This window comes from Marmota flaviventris, chromosome 15 (assembly GCF_047511675.1).
Source record: "Marmota flaviventris isolate mMarFla1 chromosome 15, mMarFla1.hap1, whole genome shotgun sequence".
In the NCBI taxonomy this organism is placed as follows: Eukaryota; Metazoa; Chordata; class Mammalia; order Rodentia; family Sciuridae; genus Marmota; species Marmota flaviventris.
In genome coordinates, this window is record NC_092512.1 from 33,288,400 (window position 1) to 33,312,746 (window position 24,347).

At 30.7% G+C, this 24,347-nt stretch overlaps 1 protein-coding gene across 37 annotated transcripts in view; it reads right to left on the bottom strand.

The window, feature by feature from the left end:
- The window catches only part of Rims2 (regulating synaptic membrane exocytosis 2), a 575,440-nt gene that overhangs the window by 107,805 nt on the left and 443,288 nt on the right, over positions 1–24,347 (bottom strand). For 15 of the 37 annotated variants that reach the window (XM_027948945.2, XM_027948927.2, XM_027948951.3 and 12 more), the window contains one exon: positions 5,430–5,602. The exons of the other annotated variants lie outside the window; for them this stretch is intronic. In XM_027948945.2, the coding sequence (XP_027804746.2) occupies positions 5,430–5,602 (173 nt within the window). The remainder of the gene's footprint in view (positions 1–5,429; positions 5,603–24,347) is intronic. 37 annotated transcript variants of the gene reach the window in all.

Genomic DNA, 24,347 nt, shown 5'->3' on the forward strand with positions numbered 1-24,347 from the left:
AATAAAGAAAATTAGACAATAAAAAATAAATAAAGGCATTTAGATTGGAAAGAAGGAAGCAAAACTATCTTTAATCACAGATGACATGATGTCCTATATAGAAAATCCTAAGAACAAACAAAAATAACATTAGGGCTAATAAATGAGTATGACAAGGTTATAGAATACAAGGTCAATAAAAAAATCAACAATTTCTATTCACTAATAATGAATAATCTAAAAATAAAATTAATAGAAAAATTCCATTTATAATAGCACCAAAAATAAAATGAAATATTTAGATTAAATTTAATAGAAAGGTCAAGATGTATAGACTGAAAATTTCAAACCATTAATGCAAGAATATAAAGAAAAAATAAACAGAACATCTCATGTTTCTAGATTGGAAATCTTCATATTCTTAAAGTGGCAATAATCCTCATATTCATAGAATTGAACACAATCTCTACCAAAATATCAGCTGCCATTTTTTTTCATAAATTGGCAAGCTGATCTTAAAATGCATTAGAAAACATAAGCAAACCAAAAGAGAAGAGGGATAAAAACTTTACACTACCTGTATCATAAACTAGAGTTTTTGTTTAAAATATTTAAATTTCTGGGCATCACCCTGAATTTCAGAATCACAATTTTAGGTGTGATGTTCAAGTATTTTTAAAATCTTCTAGTTGAGAATCATGTATAATCATAAGAAAGAGTAGAAGTTATTAGGGCTTCCAAGATTTTCAGTAGTATTAACTAGGAGATAGATTTTGGAAAAAACTAAAGAACATAAGCCATTGGTGATACATAGTAGAAAAGCATCAAGCCTTCTGGAATAAGTTACTGAAACAAATTTCCAGATATCAAAAAATTGAATTTGATATACAAAATATTAAATACCAGCTTCATAAATTTTGGAAACATTCCAAATGATAAAAACTTAGGTTGAGCTGTTTACTATACCAGTGATTAGTCACAAAACCAATTATCTCCAGTTCATGACAATAAAGTGAAATCATCAGAATAATAGATAATGCTTACTTTCCTGTTTACTGTGTTCTCTCTTCATCTAAGCTATGGCAAGGAGTGCAAATCACTGAATCATCCCCTTTCCATTTGACAAGATAAAAAAGCCCAGAAAGATAAAGTGAATAGGTATAGATGACAGCATGAGAATATGGTATTTCAGATTCCTAATCCACGGTGATTTTCATGCGACTTGTTTCCCTTTAAAGGTCTGTAACATAGGCAAAATATGCTGTATACATCAAATCTATAGTCATTTAAATCTATTTCCAAGTTTTAATTCTTATCTAGAACTAGTATATTAGCAACAATGCCTCTGAATGAATATTTAATTAACATTTATGCTGCTTGCCTAGATAATTAAATGGTTTACGTCTCTTTTGAAAAAATAGTTATTCATGAAAATTTGAACAGATGCCATTTTTTTCCTTCAAAAGTCTCCCTATCTCAGAGTATATTCTTTAAAAAGAGAAATGTATAGGCATGTCTACACACAACATCTATAGACATGCCTGAGAACTAAAAGTTTATGAGAGTTTCTTGATCTTTAAAATTTTTCTTTTGTCTTATGTGCACAGAATACAATTTGGAGAAAAGGATAGAGTTTACTTGGAACATGAAGTGACAGATATAATTGGTCTTGACAAAACTAAACTTTTCAATATTTGGTTTTCTTTCAGATTACTTAAGGTCACTTCTTTATGTACCAAATTATTTCATCAAATATTCTTGTGAATTTGTTCAGGAATTTTAACGATACTTTTTGGATACAGGGTTGTTCTCAAACAGCCAAAAACACATAGCTAAAACTATTTCATCCTAGGATAAAAATTTAAATGTTCAATTTCATGTGTATCTACAATTATTAATACAGTACCTGAAATTTTCTAAATAAATATTGGATGAATGAATGCTTTTCTCTTTATCTCTCAATTTACCATATTCATATGGTACATAATCAGCAAATGTAAATAAATATAAAATTGAAAACACACATAAAAATATATTAGAACATTTTAAATGACAAATATAACTTTAGACCTTGATTCATCTTACTATAAACAATATAATCGTGAAATGAAATCTAATTACTGTAAAGAACATATCAATTATAATGAATTGTGTTTATAATACTATTGTGCTGTAAATACTCTGGGATCAGATTTTTTTCTTTATAAAACATGGATTCCAAGTCAAATATTCATGGTATATTACAGAATCAGATTATTTCCAGTAATGTTATATAAGTACATAAGTTGCTTTTTGTGTTTAAACAACCTGTGACTATTTGAGTACCAAAGCAAAATGTTACTAGGAACACTCAGATATATTTTCCTTAGAATAAAGAATTTTAGTTTTATCCTAAGAAATGAAAACAAATTTTCAAGGTCCTATGCTGTAGTAGTGAATGAGATCAATATTTTCTTAAAAACAATTTTAGTCTATATTTCCTGTCATCTTATGGAACATATGTTCCCTAGAGCCTGGTTCCCTACAGTTTATAGTTCTGGAAGCATTATACAGTTACTTAAGTATAATGCCTTGATGAATCACATGCTAGGAACTACCATCTTTTCCTTTCCCTTATAAAACAATATGCTCTTATCCTGAAGAAAATAATATTAAAAACCTGAAAATTTAATATTATAATCTTCTCTAAACCTCTGCCCACCAAGCCAAGTGTGCCAGTGTTGAATTTTGTTTGGCTCCTGGAAAGCATCAATGAGCTTGTGTGTACTCATCTATGTAGAAATCTTGGAAAGTTTTTCTCAGTGAATTAGTGATGAAATGATTCTATGCCCAACAAATCCGAAAAATAAGCCAATATAAAAATCATATTAATGATGGTGGAATGAGTTATACATCATTACCCTAAGTACATGTATGAAGACACGAATGGTGTGAAAATACTTTGTGTACAGTGACTTGAAAAATTGTGCTCCATAGGTGTAATATGAAATGAATTGCATTCTGCCATCATGTATAACAAATTAGAATAAATAAATAATTTAAAACATTAAATATATAAAAAGACAGACTTAAAATTACTAGTTTAAACTTGAATCACAAAGTATGCCTTACTTAAGATTCAGTTTTATGTTTAATACCTGTAATACAGAAATTTTCATAGAGTATAGATATGTCTATGATAAAAAGGGAAGTACTGACTAAACCTCTAAATTATATACCGAATGGGTAAATGTTTGCCACAACTGTCTTTCTATTAACATTGAGAAGAGTACAAATTGATATTAAGTTTAGATATAAGAATGAAAATGTTGGCTTATAAAAAGGGTGTGCTTATCAAGCAGACTTTGTATAACACAAAATCAAATTATGGACTGCTAGAAAACACTGTTCCTTAAAACTGTACATGATTTGCACTTTTCACTTTCAGATAAAAGTAATTATCTCATTTGCTCAAGCAGAAGGATGACGTCTTAGTGCATATTTTTGTTGACAAACAGTGTGCAGTACAAATCATAGAGACAGCTTCACAGGTACTCTGTAGCTGTGTTATGAAAATAACAATGTAGTTGTTGTGATGCCTTACTTCTAGTGTTTTCTTCCTGCCTTTCTTCCTGTTCAAAGTTTCCTCTCCAGCACATTCTCTAAGTGGTTGAATTCCAAGAAGGGCATAATCCAACATGCTTGTCTTCCAATAAACTTTGGAAAATACCCTTTCTTTTCAAAGTATGAGAAAATGCTGCCACTGCTTTGTAATCTTCCTCAGGACTGTACTAGAACCTACCAGAGCACTAAAAAGAGGCGAGGGAAATAGAGGCTAGGTAAAGCTTTCATTTGTTATTTTGGCACTGGGTCCAGATGGATGTTTCAGTACATAATATTCCTTATAAAGTAGAATGATTTTTTTTCAGACCTTTCAGAATCGAAACCTATCAGAATTTCATTTGAAGGGTTTTGCCTTGTTTTCCCTGAAGCAATCTTCTCGAATGGTAAAGCGTTTACAAGTTTCTGTTTCACTCATTTGGGCTCTATAACTGGGGAAGATATACAGTAATTCATGCTAAAAGACCTAAAGAGAAATTTAAATTTGATTCAGCTAGTTATAAAGAAATTGAAAACTAAGTAAATAAGGCTCAGAGCTAGAGTATACAAACTCAAATGTATTTAGCATATCAATCTATTAGATAAAAATTTACCAACATAATAATTTTACTGTATTAGAAAGTAAATAGATGAAACATAAGAAAGTGAATATAAGTAGTAAAATAACTTTGATGAATAGTAAAAACCACTACATTTCTAATGAGAAATGTCTATGAAAAATAAGCATATTTTACCTGGTATCATCTTGTGACAATCTCCTTTGCAAATCCTCTTTATTCCACTGTTCTTTTTCTCTCCCTTGCTCAGGTATATCTTGTGTTTTTTCCTCGTCTCCTGATTCTCTGTTTTCCTCCTTATTACAGGTTTTTGTAATCTCTTTCCCTTTCCCATTCTCATTAATTCTTTCTTCCTTTACCACTTCCTCCTCATGAGCTATCTCTTCTTGCTTATCCCCTTCTTTCCCTCCCTCTTCTACTCCCTTTGGCCTTTCGAAAGCAACACAAATGGAAGGCATGCAAATAAACACAAGAAAAGAAAAAAGAAAAGAAGGTCAAGAAAAAACACGCACAAAATTAAACTAAAAGGCAATGAAAACTATAAAAACATAAATATAAATTATATCTTTATTAAACGTTGTCATATACTGGAAAAGCACTGAGTAAGCAATGCTTAATCATAATTGTCTTTAAATCATACTTTCCTTTCACAAAGTTACATGGGAATAGATAAAGGCTATGATCTCTCCATTACAGAGTTTAAAAAGATAATTTAGCTCAATTATGCATAAAATCTACAGGACAAGTGAAAAAATCAAATTATAATAACTTATATACTACATTTATAAATTTTCTGGAGTAGACAAGAAATTTTTCCATGTATTTATAAAAATTTCAGGGAAATGTGTAGACAACCTTCTAACAGATTAATATTCTTGTTTTCTGAATCACTGAAATGTATTCAGCTAGGGAGAAAAAGCCTCCAAAATGTTATTTATCATATTCTTTGGGACATTAAAAAATACATTTCTTCACTTCAGCCATTGCTTTAGTTTTAATCATGGTATAATAACCATTTAGTTTTTAAATTGAAAACATAAAATAATGAATATATTCCATAAAAATGAACTAATATCTAGAATGTAAAAATTGTTATCAGTTCCATAAATTTGTTTCTGTAAAAGATGCCTGAAATATGTACCAAACTAAAATAGAAAGTAATCTATACAGAAGTATCTATTGCTGTATTGATGAATATTAACATTTTAGAAATAAAAGATTCTATGCTTATCTCAAGAAAAATAAAGACCTAAACATTTTAGAAGAGTTCACTGCTAATGTCCCTTCACTCACCTGATTTTCTTGTTTCCTCTTGGTCGTTCTGATTGGACAGACATGTAGCTTGTGCTGCTGAAACGAGAAGCACTACTAGTCCTTGAAACCGCAGATATATCACTTACATCACTGTCCGAAGATTTAGTGGAAATATTATCTGCCCCTCTATGAGGATCCCATCCTGATCGATACTGTTAACACAGATTGACAAATACGCAGAAGTTGTCAGTATTACCACACAAAGCAATTATTACCTTTCTCCTATTTCAGCACTTTAATTGTCCTCAGAGGATACTGCAATATCCCACTCAGTTGCATATAAAACCAAAGTGAATGGTAATTATCCTAAAAGAAAAATTCAATTTACATGAAACCCTTGTTTTTAGCCAGTAATTAGAGCATTTTCACCACACCCCAATGAAGGCCATTGAAATAGCTTCAAAACAGCAAAGGCCTCAGGGAAGAACATTTAGGTAATATCTGGGAAATAAACATTTAGCTTAATATTACGAGGTACAACTTTTCAATTTCTGAATAAAAATTTGAAAAAAATATGAAAAGTTGTTGTAACTCATAAAAACCAATTCTAGTAGGCATCAATTTTTCTCTTTAATCCATTTTGCTTCACTGAAAACCTAGAAATAACATAAAATCTAATTATTAAACCACTAAGTGTTTTAGAAAAGCCAAGAGAAAAGAGAAAGTTTAATTCCTGAGAAAGTTGATGGAATTTTGATGAATCCTAGAAATATTAGAAAAAGTCATTATTATTTACAAAATTCAAACTTCCTGGAATTAAAATAATCAGAGAGTTAACCGGCACAGTTAGGGTGCAAGGGTGTTCTCAGGTGTTCAAATATGCTGGCAAATTGAAAACCAACATGAAAGTTTTATGTTAATTATCTATTCTCATAAAATACAATTAATGTAAAAACTAATGAACAAAACCTTGTTTTATTATTGACATCAAAAGAGCATTTGCAGAAGTCCTCAAGCTAGGATTTTAAAAGGATAAACCTTGGAGCTTAGATAACCTGGATTAAGAAAAACTCTTACTAGCTGGGTAAATTTGAGCAAATTATTTAACCTTTAAAAGCCTTATTAAAAAATAATAAGAATAATAATGTCTTCCTTGCATGGTTGTTTTGAAAATTAGAATAAATACATGTGTGATATCTGGAATAATGTAAATAAATGAAATCAGTGTTACTTCTGCATCATTACTACCTGGTGGTGCTACTGAATTCTCTCTCTGAATGAATACCAAATATAGCTATTACTGAGTAAAAGTATCCGCTAATAGATTTTTCTTTGTATGTATTTCAAATATAACACTGAAACATCCTTGTCTAGTCAGCTTTTGTAGAATTTTCTAGTCATAGATACTGGTAAATTTCACAAAGTCTGAAAAGATGATTAACTTATATAAACCACTTGCTGTGATTTGAAAAATTTTTACCCAATAAACAATCATCCAATAATAATAGTTCACTACAAGTATTAGATAGATGTAAACATTTTTGCCAAGATAAACAGAATGGTAACAATCCATAATTTAACATTAGAATAGATTAGAATGGTATGTTTTTTTTCTCAGAACCTCCCACTAATTACTTACTTACTTTTAGTTAATAAGGATCTCTTAAGATCCTTAGTTAAAAGAATCTGTTAAGATCCTTTTCTTAAAATGTAAAATGAAGGGATTATTCCTAAGGCTCCATAATATTTTAGTAGTCAAATCCATTAATCTAGAAACATATATATTTTAATTAGATGATAACTGGCCATTCATAAACTACTTTATCTTTCTACTTTGTTAGATAAACGCAATTATCAATAAGAATACAATTAAACTATTTTAAAAAATTGTTGCCTTAAAAATGTTGCCTTTTCTCAGGAAATATCTGTTTAAACAGAATGATAGTGTTTATTTTAAAAAAAATATTTACCTACAGTAAACTTATTTGTACAAAATTTAGTTCATGATATTCTTTTTCAAATAGTCATTTAAAAATACCCATAAAATTTAGTTTAGCCTTCATGTAGCACAATAAACATGTAATAAATTGTATATTAATATATTTTTCACAAATTTGGTATAAGTAAATTTGATCTCAAGTTGACAAATAAAAGTTTTAAGAAAATTTTCAAAGTTACTAAACTGTTCAGTAGATACTGATAGTTCATTATCTATAATAAAATATCTATTTATAATAAAAATAAATTTTCTCTGAAAATACTTTATAATTGGACAGAAACACAGTTTGGGTATTTCTCAATGAACTTTTATTCCTGGGAATATTATTTTTTCTAAAATCATTGAAAAACGTTCTAACTCTAGGAAGCAGTAGGGAAATAATGTAGTCAATTATAGCCAATGCTCTTAGTGAGACTGAATCACTGGTCTAAACCCTAGGCAAGAAAAATTATTATGCTTATTTTCTTGGTTCAATTGCTTCTATGAGTCACTTTTTCATTTGTTAAGATATGGACATAACAACAGTACCCTTCTCTTAAGCTTGCTGCAAGGATTAAACATAATAATTCATGCACATAGCAAAATCTCTGACACATAATAAGTATTTAAAAATGACAAATGTTGACAATGATGATGATGATGATTAATAGTAGCTGAATACTGACATATATCAATTCCAGGGATATCTTCAGCTAAAGAAATACTAGATAAAGCACCCCAAAACAAATACAGTATTTTAAATCTGTCTTAAAACTACAATAAAAATACCACCATTTCTAAATATGCCCAAGAGATTTGTTTCAGAAATATGCTTAGAAAGAAATTTAAAATATTAAATCCAACTTTGCTACTAAATCCTAGTATATCCTTCCTCATTTCAGCCAGGTTACTCTATATTCCATCACTTTATAGGGAATCCCAACTATAGCATGAGGAATAGCTTTTTATCAGGAAACATATATAATACTTCTTGACTGACATAAAACATACCTCACTTTTAATGTTTGTCTCCACATTGTCCAGATATCCAAAGCCATCTAGTGCTTGTGTATCCAATGCTCCTCTGATTGGTTCTCATCTGATTTTTCTGGTTTGTCTTAATTTCTGAATCCTAATTGCTTACTTGCCTCTTTAATTTCAGTAGTTAAGTTCTGACTTTGCTTTTATCTTTTTAGGTCTATCATAACTTTTGGTACTGGTATTATGATTCATAGCAACATACAGGCTAGTTTAACGCTTAAGAATTTGTTTAGTTTCTAAAATAACACAAGCAGGGTTTGCATTACATATTTCTTTGGTGGAGAACTCTCAGATAATCCAGCTTATTGAGCAAAAATTTTAGATATTCAAAATTTAAGGAAAGATAAAATTCCTCATGCTAGTTTCATGCCTTTTATATAATCCATCAGATAACTACCTCTTGTTATAGGTGTGTGTGTATGTGTGCACATGCATGTGAATAGATTTCATGTTTAATTTTTCAAACCCTCTATTAGAATACATGCTTCTGAAGGCCAGGACAATATCTTCATCTTTGTATCTCTCTTATCACCTAAAAGTCGAATATTTAATTTAATTTAACTTAATCTAATCTTAGAGGCTTAGTCTTCTTAGTAGTACTATAAGGATATCTTCTGCCTTAAGATTCTTTAAATATATATATATTCAAAATACCCAATAGTCTGCTTAGCAAATAACAGATGTTTAGTTCCAGTTCATAAAGCACAAGGTCATTAAATTAAGAGGCATTGAATGGAACAGTTCATATGAAGAAGGAACAGAAATTAGCTAAAAGCTCTAGTTTGATGATATTCTGCTATCTACTCAAGGTTTGCACCAAATGCACACCTTGGTTTACTTGTAAGTAACAAAGAGTGTTTGTCACTGGAATATAATACAGGCTGCCACTAAAAAAAAAAGATATGTGATAAACAGAATAAGAAATTTTTAATGTGAGAAAGAACTTGTATGGATAAAAACTTGTGTAAATAAAATTATCAAGCCATCTATCTTGAACATATTTTTATAGCTCAACCTATGCAACTTAAACCTCCCACTAAAAGCCTAATAAAATGACCTAATGCTAGAGTTTACATTTGAAATGGTTTAATGTGTTTCTGCATTTACCATAATATGACAAACAAAAGTTATATACTATAACTATAGATACAAGGAGGTAAATTATTATTATACCAAGGTAATCAGGTATGAATGTGAATAAATAAAGTTATTTATTTAGGAATTGGTTGATGTTATCTTGGCACTATACCTTAAATGCTTTAAATAATTAGCTGTACTATTACTCAGGTTTCAGATGAACAATGAATGATATGGTCATTTTTCTCTTTAGTGGAAGAAAAACAAAGAAGATTCATAATCTCAGTTGAAAACTGTTCCAACTGGAGATCATTAATATCTTGGACAAGATTGAAGAATCTTTCCCGACAACATTTTGATGTTTTGTACATTACTATTAAGCAGGTCATGAACTAGAAAATTTTACAGGAAATGGCTATTCTTCAGGATGTTGCAGACTCTAAGGAGTTTCTAAGTGGCTTGGAAAAGTGAATGTTCTTGTGGCTTGGAAGTGAATGTTCTTATGTATCTAAAATTAGTGGATAGTAACAGTGTCTCTGCAATGAAAATAAGGTTATTATTAAAATTTTAGGATGATATATTTGAAAAAAATTGGATTTCTGAAATAAATATATCATTTCCTCCAATATTCTCATTTGAAGTTCTTAGGTTAGGCAATTTCCTAGTTTAATTTTCCTACAGCATCTTATCAATTCAGGTTGTTTGACTTTTGTATGTGAATTAATCAGACAAATGATGGGGATAAGATTATGAACATTTATTCAGACACTGATTTTCTTCAATTTAAAAATTTTCACCATAAAATATTACATAAAACATCAGTGTAAGGAATTGATCATTGCAAAATACCACGCACTAAAAAAAGTCCAATTTTGAATGCAAGTAAATTTTACATTATCAAAAATACTTGGAGGAATCTTCAAATCATATTCAGGGAGAGGAAAAACAATGAGTTAATTGAAAGATGGCAAAAACTAAGTTAAAGCATATTCTTTGTAAGAGAGTAAAGGAAGGCTGAAGTTTTGAGCAAGAATCTTGGTATCACTCTGGGGTATAAAGGAGAGAACAGAGGGAGAGGGACTTCTACACTGCAATCAACTAAATAATCCTGTGAGCAAGAAGATTCTCTCATTTATACCATGTGTCTTTGCACCATAAAATTCAAAGATAGTGTTGCCTATTGATAATGCAGCAATCACAGATATTCTCCCTTTGATGAGCTACTTTCAGATGACTTTTTCTCTGTCCTACCCAAGGCTGTTACAGTGTTTAACTTGAATGTTATACAGAAATTATTTTGCAGATATAATTTTGTTTAGATATGACTCCTAAAGAGGCTATTATTGTGTGATATTAGTCTCTACTTGGGAGAAAGAAGGCAGAGAGGACTTAGATTTAGCCTTGTAAACAATATTCTGCAAATGAAATCCCGACTTGAAAGATTCCTGGTGAGCAGAGTTGAAAGGGAAGGTTTCAGGAGTAATGAGTCCTAATATTACGGCTGAGTCTGGAAAGGAGTCAAGGTTCTAAATTTTTCATTGCAGATGGAGGCACTAAATTTTCTCTTTTGATGGTCTTCAGTCATCACGACATCTTCGGTCAGTATGGTAAAAAACTAGCTACAATTTATATATATATAAAATCTCCCATGAAAGGGGATGTTTTAAATATATATGTAGGTTGTTTTAATTAATCTTCCAAACCTTGTGAGGTGACCTCTATGGTAGCTGGAGTCAGACATAGGGGATATGAGCTGGGATGACCCATACTCAGAACCTCCTCTATGAGGTAAATCTAGTTACCCACCACGACCCTTGGATGGTATCTCCTCATGAAGTCTTCCTTAATTCATTCAAGGAAAATTAATCACTGCTTTGAGTGTTTTGAAACTAGTTAACCATGCGTTTATTAGTTTTATCATGTAGTAGCATGTGTAACTCTTATTGCTGTTATCAATTATCTATCATACATCCATCAATCCATCTATTCATCCCTACTTCCCTACCCATTCTAGTAGATGATAAGCTCCCAAGGATAATAACTTTTATTCATTTTTAAATTCTTATTATCTAAATCAATGTCTTGGACACAGAAGTAACCCAATGCTTATTTAATGAGTAAAATGAATGGAATGGATGACTTTTATCTGGGCAATAGAATGGACTATTATTTTTAGTACAAATTATCAAGTCAGAATACAAGATACTGTTATAGCTACATAGAGTTTACTCACTTTAATAATTTCATTCTCTGTTGTGTGTAGATAGTGGTGTTCTGATAAGTATTACAATGAACTTTCTGGGAATACAGATTTTGCTGATTTCTGTGGTATAAGACCTCCCATCATCATTGATTTCAAGTTACCCAATGGTCACTGTGTGTGAAATTTAGAAACAGAGAAACTGTTTGCAAGACCAAGACTCCTAGGACTAAGGAAGGAACAAGGATATACCATATCTGTAACTTACTTATATCAGGAAACCTTTGAAACATGAAAGAGCTAAGATAACAGCTTAAGGTAAAAACTATTATTAAAAAAAAAAAAGGTAGCCACTAGCACATAGGTCTAGATTTACTAAAGAACCATTTCTCCTGGTCTGAAGGAAATTAATGGAGGTAATTAAAATATCCTGGAGAATTTGTAGAGGAAGAATTATTATCAGTCGTTATATGACTTTCCCAAAGGATTGGTTTTGTGGGAACTCCTGTCTATTAGTAATTTGCTCATCCTTGAGGAACATTACTCCCACTGATTTTTCAAAACCCAGAGGCAGAAAGACCAGTTGAAATCCCAGGTTTAGAGATCTCAGGGAGCTATAGAGCTCATGCTTTTGCCTTTAACAAATAAATTTACAATTGTAATCAAAATCAGTGAATATTACTGAAAATTTTCTAAAAACAAAACAATAATCTCCTATTTCACCAGTCAGAGGTGTCTTTAGTTTTCTTTTTCCTCTCTCTTCTTGAAATGCTTCTGAGATAAACGTTACTGATAATTTCTTTGCTACCTCCCCACTATTCCTTCTTAATCTCATTTACTGGCTTCACTTTCCCTCATCTTATTTTAAATTTCACTTTCCATTTTAACCCTCTTTTCTTTTCATTATATATACTGCTGTAGGATTATCTAATCCATTCTTTTTCCATTTTAACCATATAATGACTAATAAATACTATCTTTTGCCTTTTCCTCTCTCCCAAGCTTCAAGCCTATATTCCATTATTCCACTATTATGTATACTCATTATATTTACAGATGCTAACAGAATATCTCCCACAGGTACATCAAGTTCAACATGATCCAGAGCAAATCTATTCTCTTTCACTCCAAAACAATTCTTGTATTTCTTATATTCCCTGTATTATTTATTAAGCTTAAATCTAACTGGATATTTAAAAGATAATTTGTGAACTATCTTTGATTTCTCCTTCTTCAATGTCCTCCATTTTAGTCAGTCAATCAATATTGCTTATTCATTTAATGGGAACAAATATCATCTCAACATTTGGGATTATGAATAGGACTTCAGACTTTCGGGTGGAAAACAGACTACTTAAAGCCTAGGTATTTGTGGTAGTTACTAATGAATGTTTATATGCTAATGAATATACTTTCTCCCCTTTCATTCCTTACTAAAAGAATCCAGATTTATTTTGTTAGTCTACCAACAACAGCAAAACAAAAAAACTTCATTTTCCAGGATTCCTTGTAGCCAGGGTAATCATTAGAACATGTCTGGCCTCTGAAATCTGTGCAGGAATATAGGGGTTGGGCCCTGAGGAGAGCTGTAATTTTCTGATTACAGTGGTCTGACTCAGCTAGTATGGCCATTTGCCTTTTATTCTTTTTTCTTTCTGACTGGAATTTAAATATGAGCCAACAGGTGTAGTAGCCATTGCACTGAAATGGGGATGCACTCTAACAACAGAACAGCAGACAGAGTGCTTTGCATTTTCAGAAGTGGTATGAGCTCTGGGTTACTATTTGAAAGTCTTATTTAAATAAGGAAAATAGCTTATTCTTTCAGATAATTTGCCAGTTTTTTTATGAATAGTAGAATGCAAATCTGACTTATATATCAGTCTTCTTGATTTGTGTCAGAAAAAATATTATCTGATCTCATGATATAGAGATATATTCCTCATAACAATGAGTTCCACTATTATACATACTCATTATGCATGAGCAGAAAAAGAAAAAATATGAGACACATTTCTTAACCAACAATATTGATGAAAATCATAATGTAATCATTGAATATTGACGATAAAAGTAACATATCATAATGACCATATCATATGGATGTGTAACTGTTATTACACCTAGAAGTAGCTATATAATTTTGGGCAAGTCTCTCAACTTCTTTGAGTCTAGATCTATGGAGTAGATAATATATTTTTCACAGGCCTAATGTGGATTTTAAATGTAATCATAGGTCTTAAGACATAATAAATACTTGTCATGACAATAATTAGACATAGTTCTTTATGAAACTAAAGAAGCTCTGAATCATGATACTAAATTTTCACCATCATTGAGCTATAATTTCAACTATTTTACCTTAACTTTAAAAACTTGAAATACTATTAAAACTCTATAAAGATTTTTAATTTCATGTCTCACTAAAAAATATAGGGCATTGTGCTTTGATGTTAGATTGGCTTATTTTCTTAGGACAGGATACCATTAAACTTGACTTGGGAAATTCATGTCTTCATTTTTGAAACTATTAACCCACATTGACATTTATAATTATGTTTATATTTGGTACTAAGAAAAATAATTATTACTATGATTTATAATTTTCAAATTTTATATATAATTTTTTCTTTCCCATATCTGGTAAGAGTAATTTTTTAAAATTTGGCACATACATACAACTTTAACACATACATACAACTTTAACACAGCCATTTATTGATTTAGATGTGATCATTTACAGTAAATAACATTTTTTCTTTTCAACAGCTCTAGTTAGTATTAGATTTTATGCTCTTTATTATTGAGTAATATTTCAAACTTATATTGTCTGAAATTTCTGCCTCAATCCAGAGTGTTTTCTAAGTTTGTTCTTTTTAGAACCTTACATATATAAATAGTGATATCTCATTTTGATAGTAAAAGGAACATCTCCTTCTGTTCTGTCTGGGAACAAGCCCTTAATAGTAAATAATTTCATTTATACCAAATTCAAGAAAGGGTGGAACAAAATTCCTACTGATAGTTCAAACTTAAGTGCCTAGGCATTATTAAAACACTAATATCATTATTATGATTAAATAATTCTCCACCCAAGAATTCAGATAAGAAACCTGTAAGATCTAGATAGAATTAAGAAAACTCATAAATAAATGCTCCCTAACCACAAAAATTCATGACACTTGGTCTTTTGTAACCATCTAATATTACATGGCTTACTATGTAACTTTCATAATTTGTTAAAGAACATTAGTATACTTATTGGAAACAAGGTATAGATATTACTACAGGTATCAGTAGCAAGCTAGCATCTCAAAAGTTGCAATAGACATAAGATATGAGAACAGAGCAATAGGACCAATGCTCTAGGAATCGGAAGCAGGCAGAAATACAAAATTTACAGGTTGTGAGTGTAAAGTTGGGGTTCCCAGTCAAATATTAGTATAATAGAAGGTAGTCGCATAATTTAAGGTACGTGTATACAAGAAAATTAAGTCTAAATAACATCCTGAATAGCTATATGGTATTGAAAAAACAAAAGGGCCCCAGAATTGCCATGACCTTAGTCAAATTAAGGCATAGGGCATAAATAATTACATTCTGTTGAAAATTAGAAAGAGGTCCACTATTTTTACCCTTTGTAAGAAGACATTAGTTGTGTCTACACAAAGGCCATCTGGGATGAAGTCAACAGTCAAATCAGGAGCAAAGATAAATAATTACCTCTTGCTTGGATTATAGAATAGTCTCTAAAGGAATTTCTTTAATCTCCTTTCAAATACATCTTAAATATACCATTAAAGAAATCTTTTAAAAGCACAAATTTGTTCAAATACTATAAATCTATAATTCTATGAGTTATAAAAATATAGAAAAGTAATATATAATATAAATATAGAAATTAAAATAATATAGATATTAAAATAGAAGACATTAAAATAATGTAGAAGAACATAAAAATAGTGTAGTATAAAACAATATTTTATAAATTAAATGAGAGTTTCGAAGTCCTTTAAAATTTGATCACAGCTAACTTTTCCACTCTTTTTCTTATATGTATCCAAATTTGTTGTATATTTCCACCCTAAAATACTACTATCTGTTCCTTAAACAAGGTTTTAGTGTTCATACGTCTTCCACTGAGATTACAAAATATGTTCAGATATTCAAAAGACAACTCAGATAATCATGCTTGTTTAAGAGAAAGGCCCAGGAACATAATTTGGTGCTGAAGCATACTTTGAGTTATACACTCATCATTGTCAATTAAAAAAAATCAATATTTTAAATCTAAAGAAAACCTCTGAGGGGATTTCATCTAACTTTTCTCATAATACAGAGGAAAACACTGAGAAACAAAAAAAATGAAGTGAATTTATTGATTGTATGAGTTGTTAGTATTAATGTCTTTTCCTTTTCATTAAAAAAACTGCCAACTGTAATTTGCCTCACTTTTAATAAGACACTAGGAAAATAAATTTAGAACTAAAGTCATTTATTTTTAAAATAGTTGCATATTGTTTTCTACTTTAAGTATATATATTTTAAAGATTTCTTTCCTTTTCTAAAATGTTGAGAAATCTACCTAAAATGATGTGTATAATCAGAATACAAAGACACTAAACAACACTCATTACAAGTAGAACTAGATGGATTTGAAGAAAGTTAACCTTACAGAAACCAAAATGATAACATACAGATCAACTTGAATAAAGAGATGTTTTATATAATATTTAAATAACTTCCATACACTGTTTAAAATTCAGGTGATTTTGGGGGGCTGGGGAAAGGAGGGGTCAGAAAATGGGAAAAGAGCTTAATAAAATGGAAAATTTTCCTCTTCTTTTTATTTTCTTGGTGATTGGGGTCTCATTGTTGCCTAGGCTAGTCTCAAACTGTGCCCTAGAGTGATCCTGTCATCTCATCCTCTGGAGTAGCTGGGATTGTAGCTATGTACCATTATGTCCAGCTAGAAATAATATTTTCTTTTATGACTATGCCTTGGAGTCTTAGCTTGATACTAAGCATTTCCAGTTATGAAAATGATCTGAAAAATGTTCAATCATAAAATTATAGGCATCTTCTTTATTAGGAAATTGTGTTGTTCTAGCAGGTTTTAGTTCATCTATCAGAATAAAATTCCACTCACAGGTTTCTTCCTTCCTTCCTCCCTCCTCCCCTCCCCTCCCCTCCCCTCCCCCCCTCTTTCTTTCTTATCATTTCTACCTCATATGTTAAATAAATAAAGAATAACTACCATTACTCCCATGCAATTGGCCTAGAGCTATACTAATTACAGGTAACATTTCTAATATTGTATACTCTTTCTATTCTCTGAAGGTACCACCAGCCAAAAATTCCTAATATGAAACATATTCCAAGGTTAATTATATCATTATAAGACTGGAGCATTATTTTACAACCTTCAAAGTTAATAAAATAGAAATAATCAAATTTATGAGTGTTTGGTAAAACATTAGTAGATGCATTTTGCGAAGAATTTAGACCTTCCAAATGAAGAAAAATTACAAAGTTATTATGTAACAAAATTATACATATTCAAATTATAATGAACTGAATTAACCTGAAGTTATAGATGGGAATGGCTCCATGTTGTCCTAGGTGAGCCCCTGACTGAATAAAGGTTTTGACATAGGTGTAAATTTAAACTTAGCTATGAGTTATTTAAGAAAAATAACAGCTTTTTTACATATAAACTTAATCTGTTAATTAATTATTATATAATAAGTTCATCTCTCTAAACCATAATTATTATACAATAAGCTCATGAAAAAGTATATAGATTGAAGCATTTGTGAGATTACTTCTAATAACATTAGAATTAAAAGGAAAAAAATATATAAAAATCTACTTCAAAACTAATTTCAAAAATTAGGCTAAGAGATCAAATGATTTCCTTAATTAGAAATGAGATTTCCCCCAAATCCAAGTGTTAATATATAATGAAAGTATGAACTATGTGTGGAGTACTTATATATTACAAGCGTTCCTTAATTTGCAAATAAAAAAACGTCTGGGATATGAGCAACTTGTCCAAAGTCTTATCATATGTTATAAAATAAAAATTAAAACTCAAATCTGTCCAATCTTTCCCACTATTCTACTATGATTAAGTCTTGATGAAAAATCAATAATCTGGGCTGGGGTTGTGGCTCAGCGGTAGAGTGCTTGCCTAGCACATGTGAGGCCCGGGACTCGATCCTTAGCAAACATGAAAATAAAATAAATGTATTATGTCCAACTACAACTAAAAAAATAAATATTTTTAAAAAAGAAAAATCAATAATCATGTGCCCATTAGAAAATTTCTCTTACACCATAACCTACCTCTGAAGACCATATTTTGTCCTAATATTGATACCAAATGCTTAAAATTAACTATATCTAAAAACTTTTCCAAATGTTCCTACCCTTTACCATTTCAGTTTTCCCTCCATACCCAATCCATTTTCATTGACTATCCGCCCCCGCCCCTCACCCCACCCCGTGGAAAAAAAATCCTACTGGGAACTTATTACGATCAAGGCAAAATATCTGCCACTGAAAAGACTGCAAATATAAACAGAATATAGTCCAAATTATCAAGAAATATAAAGCTTAATATGAAAGATAAGAAAATTCTCAGCATGTAAAACAGAAAATATAATTTTTTGAGGGATAAGTACTATAGTTGTATCAGAAGGTATATATGTTTTCACATTTTGGATATTCTTATATTTGGTTTATTAACACATCTTATTTAATCCTATTAGCCTAAATGGAATAAGATTGGAAAGAATATTTCTATAGTATTTCATCACATTTTGTTCCTTCTTTATTTCCCATATCCTCCTTGATTTCATACAGCAAGATTTCACCCCATTCTATGATATATATCATTCATCTCCTGTAGGGTACTATAATTGTTAGCAAAACTATCTCTGAAGGATTGATAAAAGCAAATGTGAAAACTTTTTTTTTCCTGTTGGAGGTAAAAAGAAAATGTTATTCCTGCGTATTCTTAGGCAATATACAGAAAGAAATTGTACTCTTGGCAACAGCAGCTATTTTCCATAGATTGGTACTTTTACCTGCAGGTAGCCAGATATAATTTAAAATTCTTTCTTTTGCTAGTTATTAGAAACATATCTACTAAAAGGGAAGAAATAACAATTTATCATTTATTTTATACTGTAGTCTAACACATAAGTTGCTGTCTTAGTCATCTGAAATGACTTATTCATAACAAAAAGATATTCTTTTTATACTTCCTAATCTGAAATATGACTACATGGTATGAGGTAGAAATTCACAACTAAATGTAAAGAATTGGACTCATGCATGAATGTCAGCATTAAATTATAGCTAGGAAACCATATTTAAATGTGTTTTATGATTTCAGAAAGATCATTTTAAAAATAAACTTGCAAACACAAAACCACAATATTTTTTATCTCCAAAGACCTGAAAAGGTAGTTGGAAAAACACCAAGAAATACAAAGAGAAAAGCAACAAAAATCAAAGAGATTGAAATGTTCAAAACAATCAAATTTGCTTTCAAAATACATTAAAGCATTAATTTAGAAGACCATTAGCTACTTTGTGGAGATGTGTTATGAACTGAATTAATTCTTCCCAGATTTATATATTAAAGCCATGTACCTCTGAATGTGAGAGTATTTGGAGAAAAGGCTTTTACAGAGGCATTTTAGGTAAATTGAGGTCACTTTGGTGGACTCTAATTCAATCTGATTGGTGTCCTTATGAAATACTGATATAGAACACAGACATAAACAAAGGGAAGACCATGTTAAGGACACAGCAAGTAAGCAGCTATCTGAAAGCTAAGAAGCAAGGCCTCAGAAGGAACTGACCATGGTGAAACTTTGATCTTGAATTTTTAGCCTCCAAAAACCGTGAGAAAATAAATTCCCATGTTTAAACCACCTAGTCTATGTTATTTTATTACGACATCCCTAGCAAACTAATACAAGATGTTAAGGGAAAAAGAAAACTAAAGTCAGAAACGTTCAAAATCAAAGATTAAGCTTAAAATATAAAATTTCTAGAAGTTCACTGTAATTACCAAGTCTTAAACTATAGGTCTTTTATATTATTATTTTTATTCCTATTAAGATAAGGAAGAAATAAACCATGGTTATTTCTATCATAAAACATGGAAAACAGAAATCCCTGGCTCAAAGCTTGATAGTATGTGTGTGTATCACTTACATGTAAATATAATTTTATTATCTATGTATATTTCTATGAACAGATAGATATTTGAATTAAAGTTGAAGTATACTCAGCTCTCTAGGACATAGAAATGGTAAGATAACAATTTGGGTAGATAAAAATTCAACTAGTCTGGCAAAAATAAGACAAATGAAATCAATTTTTAGGTTTTTAATAATATCATAAATTTCCACCTTTCCTCCTATTCTTGTTACTAATGTTTAAAATTACCATAGAGATAAATTTACCTATGTGTACTAGATTGTTAAAGATAACATATAAGACTATATCCCCAAGGGGTTTGATGAGAGCAAGTTATCTATTGGACACAGCAATTCTTTTTCTTCTTCTTCCCTACTATCATCATCATCATCACCAACAACATTATCATATCACAGCTAACATGAACTGATTTACCACACTGTTCTAACATATATATAGAGATAGATAGATAGATAGATATGATATATATATCATATCTATCTATCTATCTATCTATATATGAGAGAGAGAGACTTAATTATGAAAACAATCCTATGAGGTCAATATACCTTAAAGAATAAGAAACTGAGGCATAAGGATATTAAATAACTTTCCCAAAGTAGGATTTGAAGGCACTGAATTCAGGCAGCTTGGGTTTGGAGTCCACACTTTCAACACCACTCTCTATTCCATATTTAGTCATAATCCCTAAAAATTAACTGAAGAGTGATGTTAAAAAAATTCCCATATATCTTTATTAGTATAATCAAGACTTCAGAAGTTCTGCTGTGAATGTGGCCACAACTGTAGTTATTGACAATTCAAAACTATAGCAACAAATTTTACTTCCAATGGCTTTTTCTTCCTTAGAGACATATTGGCTACCTTCCTTTATTTATCTCAGAAATAAGGGGACAAATTATAAAAATACATATGTATTTTTGAGTTACTTTCAAATTCTAGTTTGGTGAGTGTTTAATATAAATGAGAAAACTACTTTTACAAGTAAGCATGAAATATTTTTTAAAAAACTATAAAAGAAGAAAATAGGACAGAAAGGTTTTAAAAATATGACTTTATCTTTTCAATATGTGGTTGTCTTTTAATTATGCCATACAACTATTTGTTGATTTTGTAAACAAGATTGAACATGAAGTCTTTCTTAATCAAGCCTTGATAAGATTACAACTAATATGTCTTGTACTTTTGGAGCCATATTGTATACTATTACATGATAGTTTAATAATGTTTTAAAACCTGGACTTATTTCTCTTCATAAATACCCTTGGAAAAGGAACAACCATACAGTGATGTGGTAAAGTATACAGCAAGTGATTAATTAAGGGCACAGAGGCTGGCTGAGTTGGATAAGGCAGAGAGACAATCTACTAGGTTTGACCTGGTTGGGGTCACGAAGCAATCAAAATTATATAATACTTGGTGAAATGTATCTCAGCTGGGGAATGTGAGAGGTGGGACAGCATCCAGGACATAGTACACTTTATCAGAGTCTGGCAGGCTAGTCTGGCAATAACCATGCTTTCAAGTAATGTATCTGTTTTGTTTTTTTCTCACTAAATTCTCATAGTATTAGTTCCACTGATTTCCAGAAGTTTCCCTAAGGATTTTACTATATAGAACCTAAAGCTATCAGATTGCAGGGTTGTATAGAAATATACACAATACATATAAATGTTTAACAAGGTAGAATAGAAGTTCAGAAAAACCGTGGGTTTCAATGAAGAAATTCAGATGCAGATACTGGCATTCTCTCTAGCATATTCAGTAAGCTGAATTAGTAACAATGCTCTTTTTTAAAAAGAGCATTTATTGGAAATCTTCCTCCAAAATCAGCACAACGGTATCTTACTCTTATAACACTTATGACTTCAAAAGTTTCTGATTTTTCTCCTCTAGAATTCAGAAGCAGAATAACCCATGAGTTTCTTTTAACATTTCAGAAGAGACCCAAAGCCTATGGTAATCCATTTAACCTATTATCTAATAGAACAAGTTAATATTGTAGAAGTAGAGGACAATGAGGTAAAGAAAAAAAATTAATTCTGATCCAAAAGTGCCGCAGTCCGGCTGCAGCAAAATAACTGGGGGGGTGAAGAGGAACTTGTGTAGATTGATACAGCTGGAGTGGGAGCCATTTATTGTAGGACCAGAGTGGTATATATACATTCCACACAGCTTATCTTAATTAACATAAGCTAGATACAGCAGTCAACCAATAAAGAATCTCCACACTCAATGGCTTCCTGGCGTTACTTCACAAACCACTCCCTCTGCAAAATGCCAGGCACCGTCTTGACTTGTTTACAGACTCTAACACAAAAGCATAAGGCATTCTGCTGGATATCTGACTAGACCAAGCCAAGCAGGAATATTTTGAAAATTTGAACTTTACCTCTCTGTTCATGAAACAGTATACTATTTATTCTGAGGGAGGACACTTCATTCTTTCCAGAAATGAAGCATGATAGACTCCATGAGGACTTTTCTGGGCAGAGACTGGGTTAGTGAGATCACTCTTGTTAAGAGTTCTCTCAGTCTATTTGATCAGATGATACCATCAAACAACAATCTGGTGTCCATATATATTATATTCTCTTGGTATTCTGAACATTGCTGCTATAGCAGCTCTTCCTCCAGCGCCTATAAGACCTGCCTCAAATTTACTATGTTATTGGGCTAATAACTACGACTGTCTGCTTAAGAAAAAAAATTTTCCCAAGAATTCTGTTTCAATCATTGTTATAAAATTAAAATATAATTCATTTTTCCTTTGTTCATCATAACCAAATTCATGTGTTTTCATGTATCTTCTTAGTAATTTGTATATGGACATCTATCTATATTTTAAAACTTGCTTTATATAAATCAAATTTAATCTTTCAGTTTTCATATCTATTTATGCCACCACTATGAAAGAGTATTTCTTTCTAAATACCTCTAGCCATATGTGTGCTTATAAATTATTTCAAGGCCTAGTAACCTTTAATGTTGACCTTGATAGCATAATTTCTTAATTTCAGTAGTTTTGTTTATAATTTTTCCATTAGACATTATGTTATAATATATTTTCTTCAATATCCAACTAATTTTAAGATTCACAAATTCTTTCTTTGATTGTTCCTTTGAGTATTCTCTACTCAAATCCCTTTATAAAATAAAGGGAAACAACCAAAAATATTTGAACCATGCTAAACTCCTTTTCATTAGCTTAATTATTTCTTTATCATTTCTTTGTGGCCCCACCATATGCATTTCCCGTTTCTAAATTTGCTGTTTTTATTATAAAGTAATTTTGTCTGCATCATTTACTGAGCATTTAGTAGGTGCTAACCTATTTATATACATACATCATCTTATTTAATCCACATCTCTGCCCTATGAAATGGATATCACAACTCTGTTTAATATAAAGAAGTTGAGAATATAGAAATAAACCCACCAAAGCCACCCCAGGTAGAGTGTGCCTCACTCTTGGAGGTGATTTCATCTATCACAAACTGCTGTCACATTTTGATGATATTTTAACCTTAAAGATTTCCTACATAAACATCACACATTTAATTAGTACATATATGGCCATGCCTAACCGGCCTCAACATGTCTCTCCTCTGTTGATGACTCCATCACCTGTGTTCTTGCAAGTCAATGTAAAACATTTAACATTTGCATTGAACATGGCTTCTCAGTGTTGAGAAGAGAATAAAGTCTAATAAAATAAGACTTTCTAGTTAAATGGCAGTCTACTTGCCAAAAGTAATTTGTCTTTAACTGTCTGAAATATTTTATATTGATAGTCTATAATTTCATCAATTTTAGTTTTATATGTATTTACAAAGGCTTTCTAAAAATATATGTTATATTCATATTTTTTAAGCTAGTTTATTTGGATTCCTTTACTCAATATGTCTTTGAGATCTGTGAATGAGTGCTTAACAACTAGAAACGGGAAAATAGTTAATAGGATATAGATGAGAAATGTCTGTGATCAGGCATGCATATAAGGAAGAAACTCTTTTTTTTTAACTATACTGTCCTGTACTTCTAGAATGTTAACTTGTTCTATAATAGGTTAAATGGATTATCATAGGCTTAGGGCCTCTACTGAAATGTTAAGAGCAACTCATGGGTTATATTGCTTCTGAATTCTAGAGGCAAAAAATCAGAAACTTTTAAAATTATGAGTGTTGTAAGAGTAGGATACTTTTGTGATGATTTTGGAGGAAGATTTCCAATAAATGCTCTTTTTAAAAAAGAGCATTGTTACTCCAAAAAAATAAGCTTTGATTTCCAATAACTATTGTAATAATGAACTGTATAGCATCTTTGAAATGCTGTGGACCACCTTAAAAATATCATCATAACAATACTGATTCTGGAATATTTAAAAATATTAAATGTAGCTAATTTGAAAAACAAATGTTAA